Source organism: Bufo gargarizans, unplaced genomic scaffold, assembly GCF_014858855.1.
Source record: "Bufo gargarizans isolate SCDJY-AF-19 unplaced genomic scaffold, ASM1485885v1 original_scaffold_1546_pilon, whole genome shotgun sequence".
Lineage (NCBI taxonomy): Eukaryota > Metazoa > Chordata > Amphibia > Anura > Bufonidae > Bufo > Bufo gargarizans.
In genome coordinates, this window is record NW_025334408.1 from 68,106 (window position 1) to 94,408 (window position 26,303).

Consider the following 26,303-nt stretch of genomic DNA (forward strand, 5'->3'; position numbering starts at 1 on the left):
TGCATATACATCCATTTAGTTATAATTTCTTAGTTTATTCATTTAATTATCTGTCCATCCATTTGTTTTTTCAACCATGTTTCCATCCATCCATCTATTCATTCATCCATCCATTTCTCCACAAACATTTCATTAATAATTCATCCGTCCATATATTCATTCATTTGTTCATTCATTCGACTGCACATCCACCCATGTATTCATTTATTCATCTGCCCCTATATCCATCACTTGATGTATTCATTCATTCATAATATTCTTGACAATTTTTGTATTTGTTCGTCCATCTATCCATATGTACATTTGTTTGTCTATTCATGTGTTTGTCCATAGTCCATTAATTCACTATTCATTCATCCCCTTTTCTGTAGTGAAGTAAAGTTCTGTGCTGTAGAAGGTCTCAGAGGAAAAATATTTTGGAGACAAGTAGACCAATAATGACAGGATGGAGTCGGCTTCGAGCACCTAGACAGCAAAAAGGAAGTAAAGGATAAAAAAAATGCTTCAGTAACATAATAAACAAAGACCTCTCATAACTGTAGTGGGTTAGGGCATGTCTATTAGACTATTTAGCCCTATTTAAAGTCAACCTCAAAAACAACTCTTAGAATATGTTTAAAAAAAGTGCCCTGTGCTGTCCATTCTGTTCAATAATGGCCAGAGTGGGAGGATAAGTGAATCAATGTCAACCCTTTACTTCAACCTTGCTGAGAGAAAATAAGATCCTGTGATTACAGCAGCATTGGCACTAATTTAAACTGGCAGTGTCTTTCTATGTGCAATGTTACAGGTGGATTGGAGGCAGCAACAAGTGCAATGTGAGCTACTGTAGCAGGCCTGTAAAAAGGTAACTGTGACAGGGCAGGAGCATCACTGAACCTGTGACTTTGCAGACAATGATAACAACTTCTTGTAAATGAATAAGGCAGGAGAGGTCAGTAGCACATATGACCTGGATATAAGCGTTTCTTTATTCTTTTGCTAAATATGAATGGAGCATCGGAGCATTTCTTTGCTCCGATGCTTTACCTTGCCTTGGTCTGTTTGTTTACCATCGGTGACATACTGGGCTTCTTCTCACTATGCTAGGTCATCTGTGACATCACCAGTACAGATCAGTGGTCTATAGTGCTGCCCTAGGCTGTTTTGGAGACAGGCATGGGCGGATTGACCATAGACCTTAGAGGGAAATTTCCTGGTGGGCCAATGCCCAGGGGGCCACTTAATCCCTCCCCTTGACCATCAGCAAGGTACATAATGTAGGAGCATCAGGCACTTATTCACCTGGCCAGTGGCCAGTTTTTTTTCAAGGGTCACTTTAAGCTCTCAGTACCTGCCTTCATAACATTCTCAGGCTGTGCTATAGACCTCTCATCTGTGCCAGTGATGTCACTGGGCTCACAAATAGGTGAAAGTCTATCTTTTATCTTTGTGCCCAGGTTACAACGCTTAAGCGTTTAAGAGCTAGACACATAGACATTGGGGTGTGGACCATGATGTTTAAGGGATTGTCCAGGATAAGTAAAACATGGCTTCTTCCTTCCAGCAACAGCACCCGTCTGTCTACAGGTTATGCACTGTATTGCAACTCATCTCCATTAACATTAATTGAGCTCAACTGCAATCCCATAGACAAGCTATAGCCAGGTCTCTCCAGATTGTGCTAGGATCTGTTCAGGTTCTGTCTGTATCTGAGTTCTGTGAGTTCTGACTTGGTTCAGTCTGTCATTACCCTGTGTCTGTTCCGTGGATTAGTATATACTCAGTTTGCCTGATCTTGTTTGGTTCAGTCTGTATTTGCCTGGGTTCATGTACTCTGCCAGCCTGTTCTCCACCTGTTTCTGTCTGTGTGCTTTGCCTGTATCTCTGGTGCTTTGCACTGGAATATCTAACCCCTGTGTGTCAGCTGCCAAGTACACTAGGACTATTCCAAGAGGTAACAGCCTGGTGGCTCTCCTGCAGTAAAGACGAGATGCCAGTATAGCGTTAAACGGTGAATAACAAGGGGGCCTCCAGGATAGCAGCCTCAGGATTAGCCCAACATCAAACCTGTTGGTTGGCACAGAGGGTCCACAACCATTGTCCATAACAAAAAAATGTGGAATATTAATCCAAAATGCATTTATAATTTTGTAGGAAACAATTAATTCAAGTGGGACACCTCAAAAAATATATGTTAGCTAAGGAACAGCCAAACCATTCAGATTTTTTTAGGAGCAGGTGACTTTGATGGAGAGTGACACTTACTCCCATGGAGATTTATCAGTGTCACATACAGTTGAAGGCTTGGTGGCATTTTTATTTTTTGGCAGGACATTGAAGTTTCAGAACATGACCTGTAGAAGATTTTTTTTATAGCTTACCTGCAGACACGCTATGCAGAGATTCTTTCCCTAAGTAAAGGACTTTGCATTGCGGCTTTTTCTGACTGTCTGGGCTGCTGATCAGTACCCTGCTTGTAACAGTTAGAAATCCATCATAGGTGGTGCCATTAAGGGATCCTTCATCGACATCCAGCCAAGAAATCTTGGAAGGTGGCCAGCTCTTGGCCACACATGTTATCATAAAGCACCCAGTTTCAAGACTCTTAGACACTGTTACGTTCAAAGGATCTGGAGGACAAAACAGATAATGGGTCAGTGTTATAAACTAGAATAAAGTTGACCTCTGCCTAAGTCAAAGTAACTTAAAAGTCCTGGATCCGAATGTAATTTGTGCCACCTAATGGTGTTGTCAGGAATGCACCCAACCAAACCACTATACTTTGCTGTCCTGGGGCTGACCAGCCAAGTCCTTGCTAGTCGACCTGTTAGTATGATTGGAAGCTAAGCCAATCAGGCTTCTGACTTTGTGTCCAATCCCTAGAGATAGGAAGGGGATTTAAGACTGCTGGTTCCTAATTGACTTGACTTGTGTGATATGGTTTGTATTAGGACTCTGTACTGTGTACTATCCTATTGACTCTCCTGGTGAACTGACTTGTGGCTTGTTTCTGGATTAACCCTGTGGCTGCTGTTTCTACTTATATTGGCACTCTTAGTGAACTGACATTGGTCTGTCTCTGGATTTATCCACATTTACTGCACTAATCAGTTCTGCTTCTCCTGATTTTGACCCCGCTTGCTGACTTCTCTTTGTATCTCTTTGTATCTAGTTATTCTGGAATTTCTGCCACTAGTGTACCTGCACCAGTTTTCTGTTACCAACTCTGCATACGTAACATCGGTCCTCAGTATTAAAGTCCTGGAAACACGTTTTAACTTCCTATCACCTAAAGTGGTCTTGCAGGACTTGGAAGACGAGTTTGGCGTTCACCTGCCCGTGGTAAGATGGTGACCTTAATACTCCTTAACAGGTGTCTTCTTATATTGCAGAGGGGCAATGAGTCCCTACAGCCACTAAAGTCCGAGTGCACCACCCCCTGCCAAATTTGTCTCAATTAACCAAACTAAACCCTGTTCTCTTGAAGCTATCTCATAACCAACCCTTTTTATTTTTGGGTCGAAAAAACTTAGAAGGCTATCAAAAATGTTATTTTTGGTATTAGTGATAACACAGGGGGAGTCTTCAGTTTAAATGGGGTTTGCAGTGGGGATAAAAATTATGGTAAAAGAGAGTGGGTTAAATAAGTCGTAAATGCGATACCTCACTGATCAGCCACCCCTCCCATTCTGAGGCTTATCAGGTCCCCATAGTAATCTAATTTCAGACCCCCTCTTGACACACAGGACATGTCAGGAAAGGTGGGCAGCAGTGGTCCACCTCAGCCATGGATTGGTTGAGCAGGTATTTCGAATAAAATAAAAAAATAACATTGAAGGACCTTCTAGTTTGTTGTACCCAAAAAATGGAAAGGGTGTTTGAAAATGGTGTGGGTTATGAGATGACTTTATTAAACAGGGTTTAGATTTGCCTTGGGTGTAGCTCTTTATCGCTGGTGGAATACTCCTTTTGGCAGAATTTTTTTCCCTGCAGAGCATCCTTTGTTCACTTAGAGTTCAAAAATAAATGTGACTATTACAAATGTAATGAAAGGGTTAATTGTAGGGTATATAACTAATAAAAAAGTAATATTTTATGGCTGAGAATCATCTGAAATAAAAAAAAGAAACAACTTTAAAATTGTCAATTAAAAATTTCCATCATTTCATGTCTACAGCTCCTATACAGGCATATATGTTGCCATAGTAACAGACAACAAACAAATCTTGTGTAGTCTGATCCTAGAATGATTTAGTGATGAGCGGGAGGTGCCATATTCGATTTTGCAATATTTCGCGAATATTCGATTGAATATTCGTGTTATATTCGTCGGAATCGAATATTCGTAATTATTCCAATTATCACGAATAATATGCGATTTAATTAATCGCGTATTGCGATTTTTCTTTTGATAGTATAAGGCAGGGATCAGCAACCTCCGGCACTCCAGGTGTTGTGAAACTACATCTCCCATCATGCACACTTGCTTGGTTGTTCTCTGAACTCCCAAAGAAGTGAAAGGAGCATGCTGGGAGTTGTAGTTTCACAACATCTGGATTGCCAAAGGTTGCTGATCCCTGATATAAGGCAACGTTCCTATGACTAATTGACTATGGCTAGGCTAATATGTGTATTTGACGAAATTTCGTAATATTGCTCTAACTTCGTCTTTTAGAATATTAAGAATATTCTAAAAGACGAAGTTGGAGCGATATTACGAAATTTCGTAAAATACACATATAGATTGTAATTTAGCTAATATAGTGCTATAATCCTTTTTTTTTTCTCTAATTTTTTTGCCTCTTCTGAACTTAAGTTTTGTAAAATATGTACACTATTAAAAAAATTACTATAGCAGTATATTAGCTAAATTACAATCTATATGTGTATTTTACGAATATTCTTAATATTGCTCTAACGTCGTCTTTTAGAATATTCGTAATATTGCTCTAACTTCGTCTTTTAGAATATTCGTTATATTGCTCTAACTTCGTCTTTTAGAATATTCGTTATATTCTAAAAGACAAAGTTAGAGCAATATTAAGAATATACGTAAAAAGTTAAAATCGCAAATTTGATTATTATAACTTGAATTAATCGGATTGCGATTTCAACTTAGCACTGCTATATTCCATATTAGGCTAGAATTAACGAATATGGAATATAGCAGTGTTAAGTTGAAATCGCAATTCGATTATTATAACTTGAATTAATCGAATTGCGATTTCAACGTAATTCTCAAATCCGACAGTACATTCTAGTATATGGAGACGTTCCCATGGTGATGGGGATGCTCCATGAGCACAGAAGTCGGCAGAAGCGGCAACGGGCACTGACTGGAGCAGCTAGGAAGCCAGGAATCCTAAGGACAGGTAAGAACTACTTTAAGGAAGTGGGAAAGAACAAAATAATAATAAAAAAATAAAATAAAGAATATTCGATTTTGAGAATATATAGAACTATATTCAAAATATTCGCGAAATCTCGAAGTTGCGATATTTGAGAAAAAAAAATCGCAATTCGAATATTCGCGCTCAACACTGGAATGATTGCGATTCTTAAGCCACTAATGATAGGAAACCTTCACGACAGATCATTTTCAAAGTTTTTGAAAAAAATTCATTGTAGATGTACTGGAACAGAAAAAAAATGTATTTAATAAATGGCTTTTGTGTAATGAAACATACCATAGACCTGTAAGAACGTCTCCCCTGTAAGAGCTCCTCCTGGAAAGATGTTGAATATACATTTGTACTTTCCTTCATCGCTTACATCGGCTCTAAATACGGTCAGCGAAGTCACGTTCACACCTTCCATCGCCACGCTGATTGCATCTTTATATTCTGGCGCAATATATTCTCCTTTTTCGTACGTTGCTATGTTTTTATCATTTTTCTGCCATGATATCTGTACCACTTTAGAGTTTTCTATGTTGATGCACTTCAGTGTCACAGGCTGAAAGAGCCGTACCCAGAGATGTTTTTCAATTAGCACCTTCCCTGCCAAAATAATGAATTTGTGGCTTTTTTTTTACATTGAATTGGGCAAAAATAAAAAATAAAAGAAATTCTGAAAACACATTAAAAAATCAAACATATTATTACATATTAATGGGGTTGTCTCAGGAACAAAAAAAAACTAAAATGAAACTTCTACAAAGCAAGCTGGACCATTGATCAGCTGTTGGCCACAATTCCCCCAGACGTTTTGGCCAGCCAGGTTGCATTACACGGCATCTAATATATAAATTGGTGTCCTTTTTGGTGAAGTTTCGTAAAATTCGATTTGTCTGCTTTGCTGAATTTTGGTAAAAAATTTGCTTTGTGACGAATCACTTCATCACAAAGGGAATTTCTTTGTAAGTAGTGGGTAAGTAGTGGGTGCAATGATGGGGAACTGCGATGGCACCACTCCCCATCATTGTACCCCTTAGATGCCACGTTCATCACTGATTGCGGCATCTGACTTTAATATTAGAGTAAATAAAAAAAAAATATAACAATTTGATCGTGAAGAGCCGGCCATCTTGACTGAATATCCAGTATGAAATCTCACGCGCCCTGTGATGATGTTGCCACTTCGGTTGGCGCGGTAATGTCATATGGTATTTCATGCAGGATCTTCAATCAGGATGGCGGCAGCCAGATCTTCGCGCTCAAACAGATGAGGTAAGTATGATTTTTTTTTTCTAACCCATTTCAGGGGAAATTGATTCCTTACCATGAAGCATGGGGAAATTCTGCTTCACCGCGAATCGAATTTTTCCTGAAATTCATATCAAAGTCCACTTTGTGGCATTCGATTCACTCAACACTAGTCATGTAGTTGATTGCTCTTGGATACCATTGTCAGAGATGGGGTCCTGAGCACGAGATCCCCTCTATAATGCTCATAGGTTATTCCCCTATATCATATAGAAAGGGGTTGCCTTAGTATTTTTGAGAATTCAAAAATAAATAAAATGATAATTAAAAAAATACTAAATATTTAAAAACCTATAAACCCGTGTCCTGAAATACACAGGTTGCTTGCTATTTGTTTGAACCCCCACCTTACAAAAAAAACTGCAGAAACCTCTCAGATTTTTTCCGGAAATAACGAAAAAAACTCATTGTGGGACTTGCAGTACAGCCTCATTAAAGAGGTTGCGTGGCCAGTAAAAAAAAATATATATATAATTTTCAGAATGGCAATAAAAAAAAGTTATGCTACCATTTGCCTATCCAGTGGAGGGGATCAGGGAGGTAGCGCTTCTTTTTTTAAATGACATTGTAACCCTTTAAAAAATACCAACTAATCCATAATAAGATATTAATAATAAGATATATAAAAAGATAATCTGATGTTACAATATATTTGTAATAATTATTTTTGAGCTGGAACATATGTTCCTTGCTCCTCTTGAAAAATTAACAAGACTACATGTTTGAAGAATGACAAATCCTGTTAATTCATTTGATGTTTAAATAATAAATAATTTTTTTTTTCTATCCTTCTAAAAATTTGATAAAACTGTATCGACAAGACATAATTTAACTCTCAGTAATAAATGTTAAAGGCCTTTGTGCAAATACTGAAGGTAATATGTATGTAATATTCCGTATACAAAATCGTCTTATTCATGTCAAAGGCTTATTATTTTCTGTAATATTTCAATAAAAATTATTTTGAACTAAAAAAAAAATTCAAAAAATAATTAAATACCAACTAGACAACCCCTTGAAAGCAACCTCTGGTTAAAAAAAAAAATTCACATTAACTGGGGAACGAGCACTTACCTGGTGACCTCTTTTTCAGCGTCAGATCCACCGATTCCCGGTCTCCTCTTCTGCCATCCAAGATGGCCACACTGCTTCTGAGATTGCCTGATGCACGCTAAGTACCAGTAGTCCAAGAAACATGGGTAGTGATGGGGAATCCAAGAGCAGGGCTGGATAAGATGTAAATGTCTTAGACTACCGATTCACAGTGTCCACCAGGTAGTCTGAAAAGAAATGTGGCCATCTTGGATGGCAAAAAAGTAGACTGGGAATCGGTGGATCTGCAGCTGAAAAGATGAAAAAGAGGTCACCAGGTAAGTGTTCTGTAAGTTCCTCAGTTAACTTGAATTAATTTTTTCTTGAACTGGAGGGTCGCTTTAATTTTTTATTTTTTTTAAAAGGGTCCTTTCTGGTCATTGATGAGACAATTCAGACACTGATGGATTTCAGATATACCATCAATGATTCCATAGCTGCCTTCTTCTGCCTCTGGTATTGCAGCTCAGCTTCAGCCATGTGACTAATGCTGAGCTGTCACCCGAGACACAAACCACGAGCAGCCTAGGCAATGATTGTGTTTATTTTTGTTGCTTTTTTTTACTTTTGCAATTTTTTACAGAACCAACAAAAAATAACCTAAAAAATAAATAAAAAGTTGTTGAAACTTTTGGAACTCTTACCAGGAATCAGAAGGCACACTTCTCCTTTCTTTGACCCGTTGGATAGGAAATTAAAAATACATCTGTAGCAACCTTTATCCTGAATGTTGGTTTTATGAACTGTGATCGCCGTCTCATTTAGGCCTGAAGTGCTCATCCATAGACGATCTTTGTAGCTTTTAGTGATTTCAGCTCCGGATTCTGATGTGTAAATGGCTACGGTCACTTCCTTGTCACCTACAACCTTTGTCCATGTCACTTGCACTGCAGTGTTGGGTGGTGGTAAAGTACACTTTAGTGTCACACTTTTCCCATACTCCACTGGGCCAACTTCAGTTTTCACATCTGCAAAATAAGCAAAAACATGAGAACTTCTCCATCGAGACTTGGCACATAGAAAGGGAACTACAAACAGCAGAGTAATACAATTTCTCATTGAGATAATATGCAGGGTGATTTTTTTTTTTTCTTATTCTTTTGGGGGTCAGTTTTTGTTTAATGAATCCCCCCAATTTAAAGTGAACCTATGATGAAAAAGGACCTATTGTCCAAAAATATTTTTTTAAAGAGATTTGGTGATTTGTTATAGTGTTAATCAGCAGGATGAGTCCTACCAGGCAGTTAGGGTTGATCATGCTGACAGAGCCTCTTTAAGCTACTCCATAGGGATCTTCAAGTCTCATAGAATGCAAGTGGATAAAGAGTATTATACTATGGATGGAGACTTACCTAAACTGTAGGTAATACAGATGACATAAAGTAGCCAGACAAGGAAAATAACTGCTCTCTGAAAAAAAGTTATAAAAAGAAAAATTAAATTAAATTAAATTAAAATTATTATAAAACATAGCTGTAGATACAAACCAGCAGAAAAAGTTAAACAAATCTATAACCCGAGAAGGTCAGACTGGATTATGTCGAGTCCGTCAGAGAAAATAAGACGGGGGTCCAGCATCTAGGTATATGGAGCTCGTCCCCTGTAATTTAATTCTAAAGTCTACTGGACCTTACGGGCCCTAATGTGGCTGGGGCCCCTTATTATTTCAGTGTCTGGATCACTGGAGGATCCTCCTGTCTTTTCATGGACCAGTCTGACCCTGAAACTTGATAGCAGTGGATTATCTGTCTTAAAGGTACTTGAATTGTAAAGGAAACTTTTTATGTACTTTTTGGACTCTTTCATAATCCAATGTCCAAACAGGTGGAAGATCCTATAGAATATAATTTACAGACTATGGACACTTTTTTTATTGCATTGCATGTACTTTTACAAAAAAAAAGCAGATTTGTAATTGGTTTTCATTGCAAAAAAATGTAATTCATTCAAAAAAATTCTTCCCTTTGTCTTCTGTATCTTGCTGTATATACACTACAATGCAAGCTGCGCGAATCCTTTCTGAGCTAAATCATCAGACAACTCTGTGGCGTCTCCATCTGCAACCCCTTTTATCCAATCCTTTCAGATTCAGGGATTATGCACACAAACGTATTTTCTTTCCGTGTCCGCTCCATTTTTTCGCGGACCATATGTGGAACCATTTATTTCCTTTTATAAGGAAGTTATTCCGTGTACATGCCATTTCTGTACGTGCGTGTGTCCATTCTGCACAAAAAATAGAACATGTCCTATTATTGTCTGCATTACGGACAAGGACAAGGATAGGACTGTTGGCCGGCTGTTCAGTTCCGCAAAATACGTAATGTACAAGGACGTCGTCCGGATTTTTTTGCCGATATGTTTTTTTGCGGACTGCAAATTACATATGGTCGTGTGCATGAGCCCTTAAGTGTATATTTTATTTAAGATTCGAGCATAACCTTTAGAGAGGTCAGAAAGTGGCTGCAGTCTGCCAGATTTAGCAGAGAATGGCAGAGAGCAGCTTGCTTTGTACTGTATATAAATGCAAGCTGCAGAACGAAAATGTTTAATGAAAATCAATTGCAAATCTGTTTAATTTACAAAAACTAATTCGTTCAAAGGTCTCCAGAGCCTTTAAAGGGGTTGTCCAGGATTTTGATAGACCACCGATATCACATCAGTAGGGGTCTGACTCCCTGCGTTCTCGCCAATGTGTAGCGGAAGGACCTGGTAACTCTCAGCTTGAAGTGAATGGAAGGAGCACTGCAGATACCACATATAATTCCAGCACAGGAGCTACAAGTTAACTGCTGATTGGCGAGGTTGTGGGGTGTCAGACCCACACCGATGTCATATTGATGGTCTATACTGAGGATAGGTCATCACTGTCAAAATCCCAGAAAACCCCTTTAACTGGAAGAAGAATATTTATTACTGGTGCATTTTGCCAAATATACTTGTGCAAAACAAAATAACGCACCTTAGGCATTTATAGGGCTGAGATTGCAAGTAATACATCCTGTCATGTCTGCTCTGAAACATGAGCCTCAAAGATAAAAGTGCTACAAAGGGAAACGTGGCGGGAAATGTCCTCCACAAATAGGACCGTACACATACAACCTAATCAACGCTGCTCTGCACAGACTCCCCATCTACTGACCGTGTTTCATGTAATAGCACATATTACCTTACTGTTTGTTTTATTATTACAATAACAGATTTTTTTTCTCCAAATGATCCAGTTGCTCAGTTTTATTATTTTATTATGAACAGTCGCTAAAAAGGAATTTGTTACCAGGTTTCTGCTGTCCTCTCTGGGTTCCTTAATCTGTCAGAAAATCAGTTTATATCGGCCTAGCGCTGATTCCTTCTGGAACCATGGACGTGTCCTCCGGTCATAAATTCACAGTATATGTTGTATAGGGAGAAAGCTGTCAATCAGAAGTGGGAGGGTTCACTGCTAATGAATACCAGGCTTCTATCGCGGCAGATTAAGGCCCCTTTCACGCGGGCGAGAATTCCGTGCGGGTGCAATGTGTGGGGTGAATGCATTGCACCCGCACTGAATCCGGACCCATTCACTTCAATGGGGTTGTGCAGATGAGCGGCGATTTTCATGCCTCACTTGTGCGTTGTGTGAAAATCGCAGCATGCTCTATGTTGTGCGTTTTTCACGCGACGCAGGCCCCATAGAAGTGAATGGGGCTGCGTGAAAATTGCAAGCATCCGCAAGCAAGTGCACATGCGGTGCGATTTTCACGCATGGTTGCTAGGTGACGATCGGAATGGGGACCCGATCTTTATTATTTTCCCTTATAACATGGTTATAATGGAAAATAATAGCATTCTTAATACAGAATGCTAAGTAAATTAGGGATGGAGGGGTTAAAAAATTAAATAAAAATTAAACTCACCTCATCCACTTGCTTGCGCTGCCCGGCTTGTCTTCTTTCTTCTTCTTTGAGGACCTGGGAGGGAAAGGACCTTTGATGACATCACTGCGCTCATCACATGGTCCATCACCATGGTGATGGACCATGTGATGAGCACAGTGATGTCACCAAAGGTCTTTTTTCTCCCAGGTCCTCAAAGAAGACAAGCCGGGCAGCGCAAGCAAGTGGATGAGGTGAGTTTAATTTTTATTTTATTTTTTAACCCCTCTATCCCTAATTTACTTAGCATTCTGTATTAAGAATGCTATTATTTTCCATTATAACCATGTTATAAGGGAAAATAATAAAAGGCATTCCGTCATAGAATTGCATTATGGTCCAAGGTAACGAAATCCATAACGCAATTCACATTATACCACAACATGAACCCGCACACAAACTTCAAAATATGAAATTCGCTCATCCCTAGTGATGACAATTATTATTATTTTTTATTAATAATAATAAAAGTACTTGGAACTTGAATCTAAAATATCATCCAAAATAAAAATCAATGAATAAATAAGTAAAGCTGAAGGAAAAACAGTAACAGAAGCAGAATAGTAATGTAGATACAGCGAGTTCTTACATCTGAAAACAGCAATAGCGGAAATGGCTGCAGGAGGCGTCAATCAGTCCCTATGGTCGGGGTAAGGCTACTTTCACATGATCTGTCATGGGATCTCAATAGCGGAGGGAAACAATCCAGTTTTGTCCCCATTCATTGTCAATGAGGACAAAACTGAACTGAACGGAGACACCAGAATGCATTCCGTTCCGTTTTGTTGCGTTCCCACAATGCATATACAATGGTATACAGAGCAAACCAGATCTGGCATGAAACACAATGTAAGTCAATGGCGCCGGATTCGTTTTTTCAGACACATCTTGTTCATTTGGGAGTTAATACAACCGGATCCGTTCTGAACGGATGCAGACGGTTGTATTATTGACCAGATGCGTTTTTGCGGATCCGGCAAAAACGCTGGTGTGAAAGTAGACTTAGAGACTCTTCATGGTCCTGTACAGTCCCCAGAAAATGACATAGAGTCGTCCTCAGCAGGGGTTGATAGGAGCTGCTCATACAGAACATATAGTACCGCACTGTACTCTAGAGACAGACAGTGACTTCCTTCCCCTTTAAGGGGTTATCCCATGATGGCGCTATACAAATTCATTTTATAGAATAACTCAGTGGCTATACTACATTTTTAATTACATGCAATTACAAAAGTATTCAGATCCAGGTGCTGGTTTAAAAACTGTAGAATATGTTTAGTGGCACAACCCCTAATACAGATGATTTACCGGAGAAATGCCCCGGCTGATTGGCTGACATGTAGGAATCGGCAGTGTTTGAAGCATTCCAAAGTGATGTCAGGCTGGGGCTACATGGTAACTTTGGCCACCACACTGCTGGATTTTTTGTGATTCCGGGCTTGTAGCTTCCTGTAAAGCTGCAATGCTACACACTGATCTTTGGTCAGATTGCCAAAGTCACCATTTAGCCCCAGCCTTAAAGGGAATGACCTATTGTTTAAATCACCTTTTTATGTTAAACACATTCTTATAGAATATATTTTTCCATGTCACTATCTATATTTAAAAAAAAACAAAAGCTTAAAATCCTACAGTTTTTTCACTGACCACTAGGCTTAGTAATATGATGAGACATCCTGTCCTTTACAGATTGCTCTTCAGCAGCCATCTCATTATCAGCACAGGCAGGAGTACAATGACACATATCACCTCTGTATAGATAACACAGGATCCAATATTTACAATAGGTAATATCACAGCTTATCTGCTCCCTCCTGACCTCTGCACAGGTCACTCAGCATGCCCAGAAAACTCTCCCATAGACATCACTGACCATTGTGTCTATCATCCATGTAGCTGCTCTCAAAAGACACAAACTGCATGATTTTAGGATTTAAAAAAAAATAAAATCACCAATTTATTGCCAACAGTCCCGATTGGCAGCATAATCCGACAAACAAGATTGTAACAGATTGCCCAGAAATTGCCATTTTGGAGGTGTTAAATGTCCTGATTTCAGCATTTTAAGTTGGTAAGTATGCGGAGGTCACTGTAATAATATCAAGTAATAGTAATACTACTAATACTAAGAATAATATTAGTAAGTGGAAACATCTCATAAACCTTTTCTTACAGTGTCATAGGGTATGTGCAAAATATTTCTACACAGTAAACCCCGTGACTCAAAATGTATAAAAACTGCTTGATAAAAACCGCAAATTAAACATGAAATAAAATAAATAAATTATAAATAAAAAATAATAAGTAAATTAATAAATACATACATTTTGTAAATCGAAAAAGAACAGCCACAAAATTTTCAAGTACAGGTACACGATCAGTATAATTGATCATTTTAAGGAATAATTATTATACCAAGTTTCATCCTCTGCTGCTGATTGTAGCAAAAATAAATGTTTTTTTATTTTTTTTATTAACACTGTTAGGATGGATTCACACAAGCGTTAGGGATTCCGTTATGGCTTTCCGGAGTCATCACTAGTTATAACATGGTTATAATGGAAAATAACGGAATCCATGACGGAAGGACAGATCCCTTCTTCTGCCCATAGACTTGCATTATGACGGAATGCAAAACGGAAGCCTTTAAAAGGCATTCCGTTTGCTTTTCATCCTAATAGAAGTCTATGGGAATCAAAACTGAACCGCCTGGGTCCCGTCTTGCATAATGGGACCCATACGGATCAGTTTTGATTCCCATAGACTTCTATTAGGAGGGAGAGCAAACGGAGAGCATCCGTCATAATGCAAGTCTATGGGCAGAAGAAGGGATCCGTCCTTCCGTCTTATGGATTCCGTTATGGAATCCCTAACGCTAGTGTCAAGCCAGCCTTACAAATGCAATACATGTTGTAATGTCTCTATTCTTCATTCTATAGTTCTCTTCTATGGGAAGTTTTTTTCAGTGCTACTACCTGTATGATAGGGTTTTTTTTCCCACCATGAAACTCGAAAAATTCGAATATCGTGCAAAAGTCCATTTATTTCAGTAATGCAAATTAAAAGGAATTGAATTAAATGCAGCTTAAAATTAGAATTTTGTGAAAAGGTTCAATATTTTAGGCTCAAAGTGTCACACTATAGTCAGCTAATTAATGCATACCCCCTGAGCAAAGGGGACCTCAAAATTGAGACTTTGGGGTTTCATAAACTGTATAAGCTGTAAGCCATAATCATCCAAATTATAACAAATAAAGGCTTGAAATATCTCGCTTTGCATGTAATGAGTCTCATATGTTAGTTTCACCTTTTAAGTTGCATTACTGAAATAAATGAACTTTGCACGATATTCTAATTTTTCGAGTTTCACCTGTACATTTACCAGCAATCTACAGGATACATAGTATGATGACGGCTGGCGACTCCACTGCTGGGAACCCCACCATCACTAGAAGGGGGCTTCCCTTGTTTCTCCGTGACCAGAGTTTGAACGAAGTATGTAACCTGCTGCTCCATTTATAGTCTATGGGACTCATTCCCTTTAAATCCCTTTAAATCCCCTCATTAGAAGTCTAGAAGGATTGTCAATAAACTATGGTAGGAATAAACCTCTGAATCAGATTGATTTGAAATGATTTATGATCAACTGCCTAAAAGATAAAACTAAATCCAGATTCAATATTTTTCAAAGATGAGTTTAAAATAATAGATAATTGCCATATAAATAATTAAAAATAAAAGCATTAAAACATTAAAAAACAATCTATCAGCTTTATAGGATTTGGCTTTATAAAGTAAATGGACGTTTGCATCCCATCAGTGCTAATACAGGTCATTATTTAGCAGTCATGTCCATTTCCTACAGACACTGCCGGCCTCGAGCAGCTTCGTTATTTCATAAAGCTTTGAATGGAAGACAATAGTTAACAAGAAAAAAGCAAATTTAAAGCAAAAACAGATTGTCAGTGGTCACCAGCTCACATCTTACCATCGTGTCCATAGTAAGCTTCACATCCTTCTGACAGCTATTTCCTTTGCAGTTCACAAACAAGAACTGCCCATTTAAAAAAGGATGGACAACCGAGACATAACGTAGATACCATACTGCCACCCGGAGGCCGTTCTCACTTGTCTCTGAGGTTCTTGCTAGGTTGGAGATGGGGAGACAAAGAAATGTATTTTCACAGGCGTTTTCTGAGGTTTAATGTCAATGAATGCTCTCCAGATAAAGCCACCATAGTTTAGAAGTGTTAAAATGTAATTATCTTGCCAAGCTCTGTGCAGCTCAGGTGTTTGTATGCTACGAGGGCTTGCTGTGTGTAAATAGCCACAGTTCCCAGTTTCTCACCACTGGCGTGCATATACCTCTATTACAAGTGTAAGGTAGTGCTTCAACTTCTCCCTGTCTTTACATAAAACACGCACTCTGGTAGTAAGACACCAGTCTGCTGTTCTGCCACTTACCAACACTGCCAGGAATGTTGGTAGATCAAAACATCCGGTGTTTGGGCCCCAGATGTTTTGACCAGAGTCCTGAATGTAGTGGCCGCCGACTATACAATTGCATTGCCGTCATCAGGAAATACTGTGACGGGACACTGGAGCACATGGCTTTCTGCTCTACCGTTCACTTTCATAGAACGGCACAGGCGGTCGCAAAGTGATGTAATCAACGTGACCATCAGAGCTAAGAAGCCGGCAACTCAGATTGCAGGCTGGAAGGCTGTGGTCTACTCTGCATCACATATGACTTCAGGGAGTCAGGTGAATACTTTTTTTTTCTTCATAACTTTGACGGAAGATAGGACTGGGATACTATAAGTACTAGAGGCACTACAGGGTGCACTATAATACTAGGGGGGGGACTACTAGGGGCATTATATACACTACGTGCAGAATTATTAGGCAAATGAGTATTTTGACCACATCATCCTCTTTATGCATGTTGTCTTACTCCAAGCTGTATAGGCTCGAAAGCCTACTACCAATTAAGCATATTAGGTGATGTGCATCTCTGTAATGAGAAGGGGTGTGGTCTAATGACATCAACACCCTATATCAGGTGTGCATAATTATTAGGCAACTTCCTTTCCTTTGGCAAAATGGGTCAAAAGAAGGACTTGACAGGCTCAGAAAAGTCAAAAATAGTGAGATATCTTGCAGAGGGATGCAGCACTCTTAAAATTGCAAAGCTTCTGAAGCGTGATCATCGAACAATCAAGCGTTTCATTCAAAATAGTCAACAGGGTCGCAAGAAGCGTGTGGAAAAACCAAGGCGCAAAATAACTGCCCATGAACTGAGAAAAGTCAAGCGTGCAGCTGCCAAGATGCCACTTGCCACCAGTTTGGCCATATTTTAGAGCTGCAACATCACTGGAGTGCCCAAAAGCACAAGGTGTGCAATACTCAGAGACATGGCCAAGGTAAGAAAGGCTGAAAGACGACCACCACTGAACAAGACACACAAGCTGAAACGTCAAGACTGGGCCAAGAAATATCTCAAGACTGATTTTTCTAAGGTTTTATGGACTGATGAAATGAGAGTGAGTCTTGATGGGCCAGATGGCTGGATTGGTAAAGGGCAGAGAGCTCCAGTCCGACTCAGATGCCAGCAAGGTGGAGGTGGAGTACTGGTTTGGGCTGGTATCATCAAAGATGAGCTTGTGGGGCCTTTTTGGGTTGAGGATGGAGTCAAGCTCAACTCCCAGTCCTACTGCCAGTTTCTGGAAGACACCTTCTTCAAGCAGTGGTACAGGGAGAAGTCTGCATCCTTCAAGAAAAACATGATTTTCATGCAGGACAATGCTCCATCACACGCGTCCAAGTACTCCACAACGTGGCTGGCAAGAAAGGGTATAAAAGAAGAAAATCTAATGACATGGCCTCCTTGTTCACCTGATCTGAACCCCATTGAGAACCTGTGGTCCATCATCAAATGTGATATTTACAAGGAGGGAAAACAGTACACCTCTCTGAACAGTGTCTGGGAGGCTGTGGTTGCTGCTGCAGGCAATGTTGATGGTGAACAGATCAAAACACTGACAGAATCCATGGATGGCAGGCTTTTGAGTGTCCTTGCAAAGAAAGGTGGCTATATTGGTCACTGATTTGTTTTTGTTTTGTTTTTGAATGTCAGAAATGTATATTTGTGAATGTTGAGATGTTATATTGGTTTCACTGGTAAAAATAAATAATTGAAATGGGTATATATTTGTTTTTTGTTAAGTTGCCTAATAATTATGTACAGTAATAGTCATCTGCACACACAGATATCCCCCTAAAATAGCTAAAACTAAAAACAAACTAAAAACTACTTCCAAAAATATTCAGCTTTGATATTAATGAGTTTTTTGGGTTCATTGAGAACATGGTTGTTGTTCAATAATAAAATTAATCCTCAAAAATACAACTTGCCTAATAATTCTGCACTCCCTGTATACAAAGGGCACTATAGGTGTGCATTATACCGAATGGTGGCACTACAGAGGGTCATTATAACTACTGGGGCACTATAGGAGGCATTATATTTACTTGGTGCATTATACCAACTGATGGCACTACAGGGGGTCATTATACTATTATATTATAACTACTGGAAGTACTACAATTATACCTACTGGGGACATTATACTTACTGAGGGTACAACAGCGGTATTATAATTACATAAGGCTCTACTAGGGGGCCTTATTACTAATTGGGACAATATGAGGTACTATTACTATTGGGGGTTCTGTGGGCACAATGTGGAGGGCACTACTATTAATAGGGGTACTCTTGGGGAGCGCTGTAGTGTATACTATTAATAATAGACACACTCTGCAAGAGAATTGTTACTATTGGTGTGTGTTTAGGCAGCACTATTACTATGGGGGGGACTGTCTGTATAGCATTATTAGTCCGTAAGCATAGTATTTGTTGGCATTGATGAGCACCACGTGTGCTCGAGCCAGTGTATTTCGTCTCTATTTATGAAAATTTTCAGATGGGATTTGAACTCACAACCTTCTACATTAGAAGCAAGAACCTTAACCACTCAGCTATAAAGCTGAATTGTAAACTGTCAGGAAAAACCTCATAGTAGTTTCTCATGTAGTAAGTCTTCCTATACAGCAGAAGTATCATTTTATATTTAACTACAGGTTAACATGCAGCTCTATAGCGTAGTGGTTAAGGATTTTGGCTCTAATGTAGAAGGTTGTGAGTTCAAATCTCAGCAGAAACATTTCAGAAATAGAGATTAAATTTATATAATTTATATTTTTTTTAGTAATTGTAAAAAATGGATGGCACAAAATAAATGTGTAATTACTAAAAAATAAATAAATAAATATATATATATATATATATAAAATCATACTTCTGATATACTGTATTTTCCTGCATATAAGACTACTTTTTAACACATGAAAATCTTCTCAAAAGTCGGGGGTCATCTTATATGCCAGTATACAGCTTGCTGAAACTTACTTCCTAGCCGGACTGGAGGCTAGCTGAGCCACCGTGCGCTACATCCCGGCCAGCCGCTCCTGAAGCAGCCCCCTCTCCCTGCTCTCAGTGGTTTTTTCATGCCGGCAGTATCACATTGCGTACTACCGCTCAGATCGTCTTGAAGACAGGGAGGGCTGGGCAGGAAGGGAGAGCTGACCCACCCAATCCAAGCAGGCTTTGTATGCAGTGCGCACAGAAAATACCGGTACATCGCTTGCCGTGATTGGCTGGTTGTTGTATACTGGGTTTGATTGGCGATTCTGAGGGAAGGCAGGGGGAAGCAGGAGCATCTGCACTTCAGCCAATTCTAATGTTGGAATGGTGGATCTCTAATGAAGTTTGGTGTGCATCTTATCCGTGGTGAAAAAACAGAGCCTATCTGGGGAGCAGATACATGTGGGGGTGAATACAGTACAGCACCAGTATCTGTACATACAGTACCAGTATCTGTACCGGTTCATACAGTACAGCACCAGTATCTGTACATACAGTACAGCATCAGTATCTGTACCAGTTCATAGAGAACAGCACCAGTACATACAGTGCAGTATACAAATGGCTAACAGTCAAGACCCCATCATGGCTCTACCAGCAAGAAGAAAGAAATATGAAGCCAGTTTCAAACTTAAAGTTGTAAACTTTGCCATGGAACATAGTAACTGCGCTGCTGCAAGACAATATGGAGTAACAGAAAAATAGCGTTGGCGGGGTAGTCTTATATGGCGAGTATAGCCCAAACCCTATATTTTAACTGGAAAAGTTGGGGGTCATCTTATACGACCATTCGTCAACCAGTCATCTTATACGCCGGAAAATACGGTATATATGAATGCATAATATGTGGGAAATTACTACTGATGTTCTAAATATATAATAATATATGTAAATATATTATGGCTAAAAACTTATGTATATTTAAATTAAGCCTCTATTTCTTAAATGTTTTGGCCTGGATTTGAACTCACAACCTTCTACATTAGAGCCAAGAACCTTAACCACTACGCTATAGAGCTGCATGTTAACCTGCAGTTAAATATAAAATGATAATTCTGCTGTATAGGAAGACTTACTACATGAGAAACTACTATGAAGTTTTTCTGACACAGTTTACTTAAGGTTCTTGCCTCTAATCTAGAAGGTTGTGAGTTCAAATCCTGGCAGCAACTTTTTAGAAATAGAGGCTAAATTAGATTTAAATACACTGGGTGTCCCCAAGCACTGACTCCATATATAGACATAGCTAGACCTTAATGGGACCTGGCACCCTACCCTCTTCAGAGCAGTGGGTGCCTGGTTTAATGCTTGAGTTCTCCTATTGACTTCCATTGTGCTCGGGTGCTCTGTAGAGCACTCGAGCATCCCAAAGCATTTTACTTGAGCAACAGAGCACCCGAGCACTTTGGTGATCGATCTACACCAGTTGTCATGTGTTGTCTGGGCCGAATTGAGAACACGAAGAAAGAGAACATCTACAACGGAGGAGACTTCATTGGCCGTCATGAATGGACCCAGTTGTATTATGTCTTCTATAGCCCTGACGGATCCGTCTTGAACTCCACTGAAAGTCAATAGGGGACGGATCAGTTTTTGATTGTGCCAGATTGTGTCAGAGAAAACGGATCTGTCCCCATTGACTTACATTGTGTGTCAGGACGGATCCGTTTGGCTTCGCTTCGTCAGGCGGACAGCAAAACGCTGCAGGCAATGTTTTGGTGTCCGCCTCCAGAGCGGAATGATGACTGAACGGAGGCTGATTCATTCTGAGCGGATCCTTTTCCATTCAGAATGCATTAGGTCAAAACTGATCCGTTTTGGACCGCTTTTGAGAGCGGATCTCACAAACGGAAAGCCAAAACTCGAGTGTGAAAGTAGCCGAAGTCATAAAGACTATACATATGTATTAGCTGTATGTCTCCCCTGGTTTATACAGCATTTCTACAGGTGCCACAGTCATTTTATAGTAAACTAATGAGTATATTTGGCTATTCTTATAATACCTGAGAAATGATTGAGACCAAATGTTGGAAATCAAAAACTGTGGTGGAATATATGAGAATTCAGTTGGGCTCCTGTGGAAGGAAGTGCTTGGAAAATACCTTTATGGACTACAAGAGGAAGATTGTGCAGGGTCATTTCTCCTAGATATTTGACCATTTATAGTATCTTAACAAAAAAAATCCTAAACAGTAGGAAAGTCCTAAGCGGCAGCTACTCATAATGCTCATCATTGTCAGAGATAAATTTACATATTGATAAGTGAAGAAGAGGAACTTATAAAAATAAATATCCCTGGGATTCCTGAGGTTTCCTCATCGCTTCCTCTAAATGGTGAAGACTTAATTTTTGACAGGAGACTATGGTGCCTAAATCTTTTGGTCATTGGTTCCAATATATTATGGAAGTAAATCCTTAACCCCCTCAGACATCATTTGTGTATTCCAGAGGATACAACCTTGGAGGTCCTTTGCTTCAGCTTGGAGCCTAGTTTTTGGGGGTTTTCATTGACGAGGAAAAGCTAATAAGCAAAGCAGAATATGATTACCTACAACCCTAAACTATTTGTGGCTTTTATTGCTGGACATTGCACCACCGAAAGTTGAGGCCTACTTGCTGACCCGCACCCTGGACCTAGAGTGAAATGCCAGGCCTTTCTCAATAAAGCGCTGTTGCTGTCCCTATCTACTGCTGTCACCCAAACTCATACGGTACATGGGACACTGCATCTCTCTGGGGCACCTCTGGGCGGACCACCTGCTAGTGAAGGACAGTAAGGCCAATGTTTTGGCCTGGATTTGAACTCACAACCTTCTACATTAGAGCCAAGAACCTTAACCACTACGCTATAGAGCTGCATGTTAACCTGCAGTTAAATATAAAATGATAATTCTGCTGTATAGGAAGACTTACTACATGAGAAACTACTATGAAGTTTTTCTGACACAGTTTACTTAAGGTTCTTGCCTCTAATCTAGAAGGTTGTGAGTTCAAATCCTGGCAGCAACTTTTTAGAAATAGAGGCTAAATTAGATTTAAATACACTGGGTGTCCCCAAGCACTGACTCCATATATAGACATAGCTAGACCTTAATGGGACCTGACACCCTACCCTCTTCAGAGCAGTGGGTGCCTGGTTTAATGCTTGAGTTCTCCTATTGACTTCCATTGTGCTCGGGTGCTCTGTAGAGCACTCGAGCATCCCAAAGCATTTTACTTGAGCAACAGAGCACCCGAGCACTTTGGTGATCGATCTACACCAGTTGTCATGTGTTGTCTGGGCCGAATTGAGAACACGAAGAAAGAGAACATCTACAACGGAGGAGACTTCATTGGCCGTCATGAATGGACCCAGTTGTATTATGTCTTCTATAGCCATGACGGATCCGTCTTGAACTCCACTGAAAGTCAATAGGGGACGGATCAGTTTTTGATTGTGCCAGATTGTGTCAGAGAAAACGGATCTGTCCCCATTGACTTACATTGTGTGTCAGGACGGATCCGTTTGGCTTCGCTTCGTCAGGCGGACAGCAAAACGCTGCAGGCAATGTTTTGGTGTCCGCCTCCAGAGCGGAATGATGACTGAACGGAGGCTGATTCATTCTGAGCGGATCCTTTTCCATTCAGAATGCATTAGGTCAAAACTGATCCGTTTTGGACCGCTTTTGAGAGCGGATCTCACAAACGGAAAGCCAAAACTCGAGTGTGAAAGTAGCCGAAGTCATAAAGACTATACATATGTATTAGCTGTATGTCTCCCCTGGTTTATACAGCATTTCTACAGGTGCCACAGTCATTTTATAGTAAACTAATGAGTATATTTGGCTATTCTTATAATACCTGAGAAATGATTGAGACCAAATGTTGGAAATCAAAAACTGTGGTGGAATATATGAGAATTCAGTTGGGCTCCTGTGGAAGGAAGTGCTTGGAAAATACCTTTATGGACTACAAGAGGAAGATTGTGCAGGGTCATTTCTCCTAGATATTTGACCATTTATAGTATCTTAACAAAAAAAATCCTAAACAGTAGGAAAGTCCTAAGCGGCAGCTACTCATAATGCTCATCATTGTCAGAGATAAATTTACATATTGATAAGTGAAGAAGAGGAACTTATAAAAATAAATATCCCTGGGATTCCTGAGGTTTCCTCATCGCTTCCTCTAAATGGTGAAGACTTAATTTTTGACAGGAGACTATGGTGCCTAAATCTTTTGGTCATTGGTTCCAATATATTATGGAAGTAAATCCTTAACCCCCTCAGACATCATTTGTGTATTCCAGAGGATACAACCTTGGAGGTCCTTTGCTTCAGCTTGGAGCCTAGTTTTTGGGGGTTTTCATTGACGAGGAAAAGCTAATAAGCAAAGCAGAATATGATTACCTACAACCCTAAACTATTTGTGGCTTTTATTGCTGGACATTGCACCACCGAAAGTTGAGGCCTACTTGCTGACCCGCACCCTGGACCTAGAGTGAAATGCCAGGCCTTTCTCAATAAAGCGCTGTTGCTGTCCCTATCTACTGCTGTCACCCAAACTCATACGGTACATGGGACACTGCATCTCTCTGGGGCACCTCTGGGCGGACCACCTGCTAGTGAAGGACAGTAAGGCCTGACACAAACTTTGTTGCCCTTTGTCTTGGTGTCCCGCATTGGATATTGGCGGGAGCGCTGGTAGATGGAGTGGACAGTTATTGCCAACATTGTGCTGAGTCTTGTACTGCACCGAGTGGGCCAACGTACATGGCCAATTCCGAAAAGGTACAGTCTGCAGAATATACCAGCCATTAACACTGTACTGCATCTCCTAATCTACTTGTGCTCTGAGCCATTTCTGTGACTACACTGTCACTCTGTGGTCCCATTCCGAAAATACACTATTTTGGTGCTTTCTGCCTGGGATTGCCTGCTATGCTTCGAATACCTCACCATATCTATACTACTTGGCAGTGTTGGACTTGGCTGCCTATGGCCCATCAGTAAAATGTATTCTCAGGGCCTTCACACATGGTTGATTATGGGGATCTCTGAATCTATGGTAATAAACTGGGTAGTTTGATAAATAATTACCCATTTTTTTTAAATATGAACATGGGTTGGTTGATATCCTGTACTTTGTCTATCCCCTGCATAACGGAAATGGGACGGATCCGTTTTGCAGCCCATAGACTTCTATTATGACGGAATGAATAACGGAATTCCGTTATGCATTCCGTCGTAGAATTGCGTTATGGTCCGTGGTAACGGAATCCATAACGCAATTCACCTTATACCAGTAAACAATGCGTGAACAAATTTTATAACCGGAAATTCGCTCATCTCTAGTCCTAACGTTCTAGATACATGCATATGTGTTCTTCTGACCGACTTTTCAATATTTATGATGACTTCTCTAAGTGCAGTCGATTTTCTCTCTCAAAGAACTACTGTTTACTGCTTTGGTTCACATCTTCAAATGTCGGCTTCCACATTTATCTTTATCTATCCTCCTCCTTAATCTCTCTGTTCTGGTACAATGTTAAGGGTTTTAATACACTCCAAAGGGGCAGTCAAGTGTTCACTTTATTGAGGAATGGTAAGACAGACATTTTTACCCCCACCACATCCCATTGTTGCTCCACACCTCTTTTCCTTTATGGTTCCACGGCCCATACTGCTCAGCTTCCAGAAGCAGTAGCATTTAGACGCAGCATCGCTTTCCAACACTCAGATGACTCTCTTTTTCAGGAACACCTACTAGTTCTGGGGGGCGACTTTAATATCACTTTAGATCCTATCTTAGATTGTTTATCATTGTCTTCTTCCCACTCAAAACTTCTTCGCAAACTGAAGTCTTCCCTTTCCTGACTTCTCCTCAGAGATATCTGGAGACTGTCTAACCCTGACTTAAGGGAATACACTTTTTACTCAGGCAGACACCAGTCATCAAAAAATTTATTATATTTTTCTTTTTTAAAAACTGCTATCTGCTGTGGAGCGCTGTGGCATTGGGTGTATAACATGTTGCAGAGTATGATTGCTGGGTTCAGATCAGACATTGTGGAATAACAGGAACTGGCTTTATTGGAACATGCGTGCAATAACAGAAGGTCACCTCATGTACCCGTTTCTGTCACTATTCGGCTGTATTTCTTGCCACATCAATGTTTTTGTGGTCTCTAGGTGAGACCTTTTTCAGAACCTGTTAGAATTCCAACAGTTCAGAAAAGTTTTCAACTTTAAAATTAACTACGTTCTATTATTTGACAGTTACAACTCTTCGCTCCTTTTGTGTGGCCTTCTAGATACATAAAAGTCTTTAGTGTTTTGATCCTACCAAACCCATACCTCCTTCTCTCTTTGAACTTCTTACCGTTACTCGCAAACTGTTTCTTCTATGCATTTTGGATAGGACACAGGTACATATTAAATACATATCTACTACCTAGACTTCTCTACGTATGCAAACAGTCCCTATAGCCTTGCCACATTCCTTTTTCTCGGATTTGTTCTTTTCTTTGGTGAGGCAGAAGACAGAGAATTGGTTAATCCCTTCTCATAAGGGTAGCTTCACATTCCCTGACTTCTACTCCTATTATAAAACCATGCACTTACATGCTAGATTTAACATCTCCACGGAAGCCTTGAACGCCATGCTCGAGTCTCCTCCCCGCACGTTTTGCGGCTGCTAAGCAGCCAATAAACGTGCAGGTAAGTACTGACATCACTGTAACGCTGTAGCCGTGTTGGCTGCTGGCATTACAGTGATTGGTTGGCTGGAACGCGTCATCGGGTGCTATATATACGTAAATTCAAATAATCAGCACCACATTTATTGTCTATAGTGTGCGTTTAATACACATCCGTAACATATACAGTACTCCATCCGAAAACTGTTTCTTTAGCGTAAATTCAAATAATCTGTCCCTTCAATCTAATCTAGTGTCCATAGTGTGTTGTTTTCTGTGACATATACCATCCTGCATCCAAAAACTGTTTCTTTAGCGTAAATTAAAATAATCTACTGTCTCTGTAGTGTGTGGGTGTGTAATACACATCCGTGACATATACATATACTGTCGCAAGGTATGCGTCTCTCCAGGTGAAGGACTCCAATGAGTTGTGATTTTGGAATCCTGGATGT

At 39.9% G+C, this 26,303-nt stretch overlaps 1 protein-coding gene across 1 annotated transcript; it reads right to left on the reverse strand.

The window, feature by feature from the left end:
• Window positions 1-272: 272 nt before the first annotated feature.
• Window positions 273-15,731, reverse strand: LOC122923387 (OX-2 membrane glycoprotein-like). The gene is made up of 6 exons (XM_044274182.1): window positions 15,681-15,731; window positions 9,131-9,188; window positions 8,423-8,746; window positions 5,670-5,981; window positions 2,364-2,612; window positions 273-465 (listed from the first exon to the last, which is right to left on the reverse strand). The coding sequence occupies exons 1-6, from the start codon at window positions 15,690-15,692 to the stop codon at window positions 401-403; spliced, it is 1,020 nt and encodes a 339-aa protein (XP_044130117.1). The 5' UTR covers window positions 15,693-15,731; the 3' UTR covers window positions 273-400.
• Window positions 15,732-26,303: the final 10,572 nt, after the last annotated feature.

Bases quoted from the DNA above. Each gene is read 5' to 3' on its own strand.
- LOC122923387 (XM_044274182.1), bottom strand. The intron at 8,747-9,130 runs GTAAGTCTCCAT...CTTATTTTGCAG, and splicing joins CTGTATTACCTACAGTTTAG to ATGTGAAAACTGAAGTTGGC. The intron at 2,613-5,669 runs GTATGTTTCATT...TTTGTCCTCCAG, and splicing joins GACGTTCTTACAGGTCTATG to ATCCTTTGAACGTAACAGTG.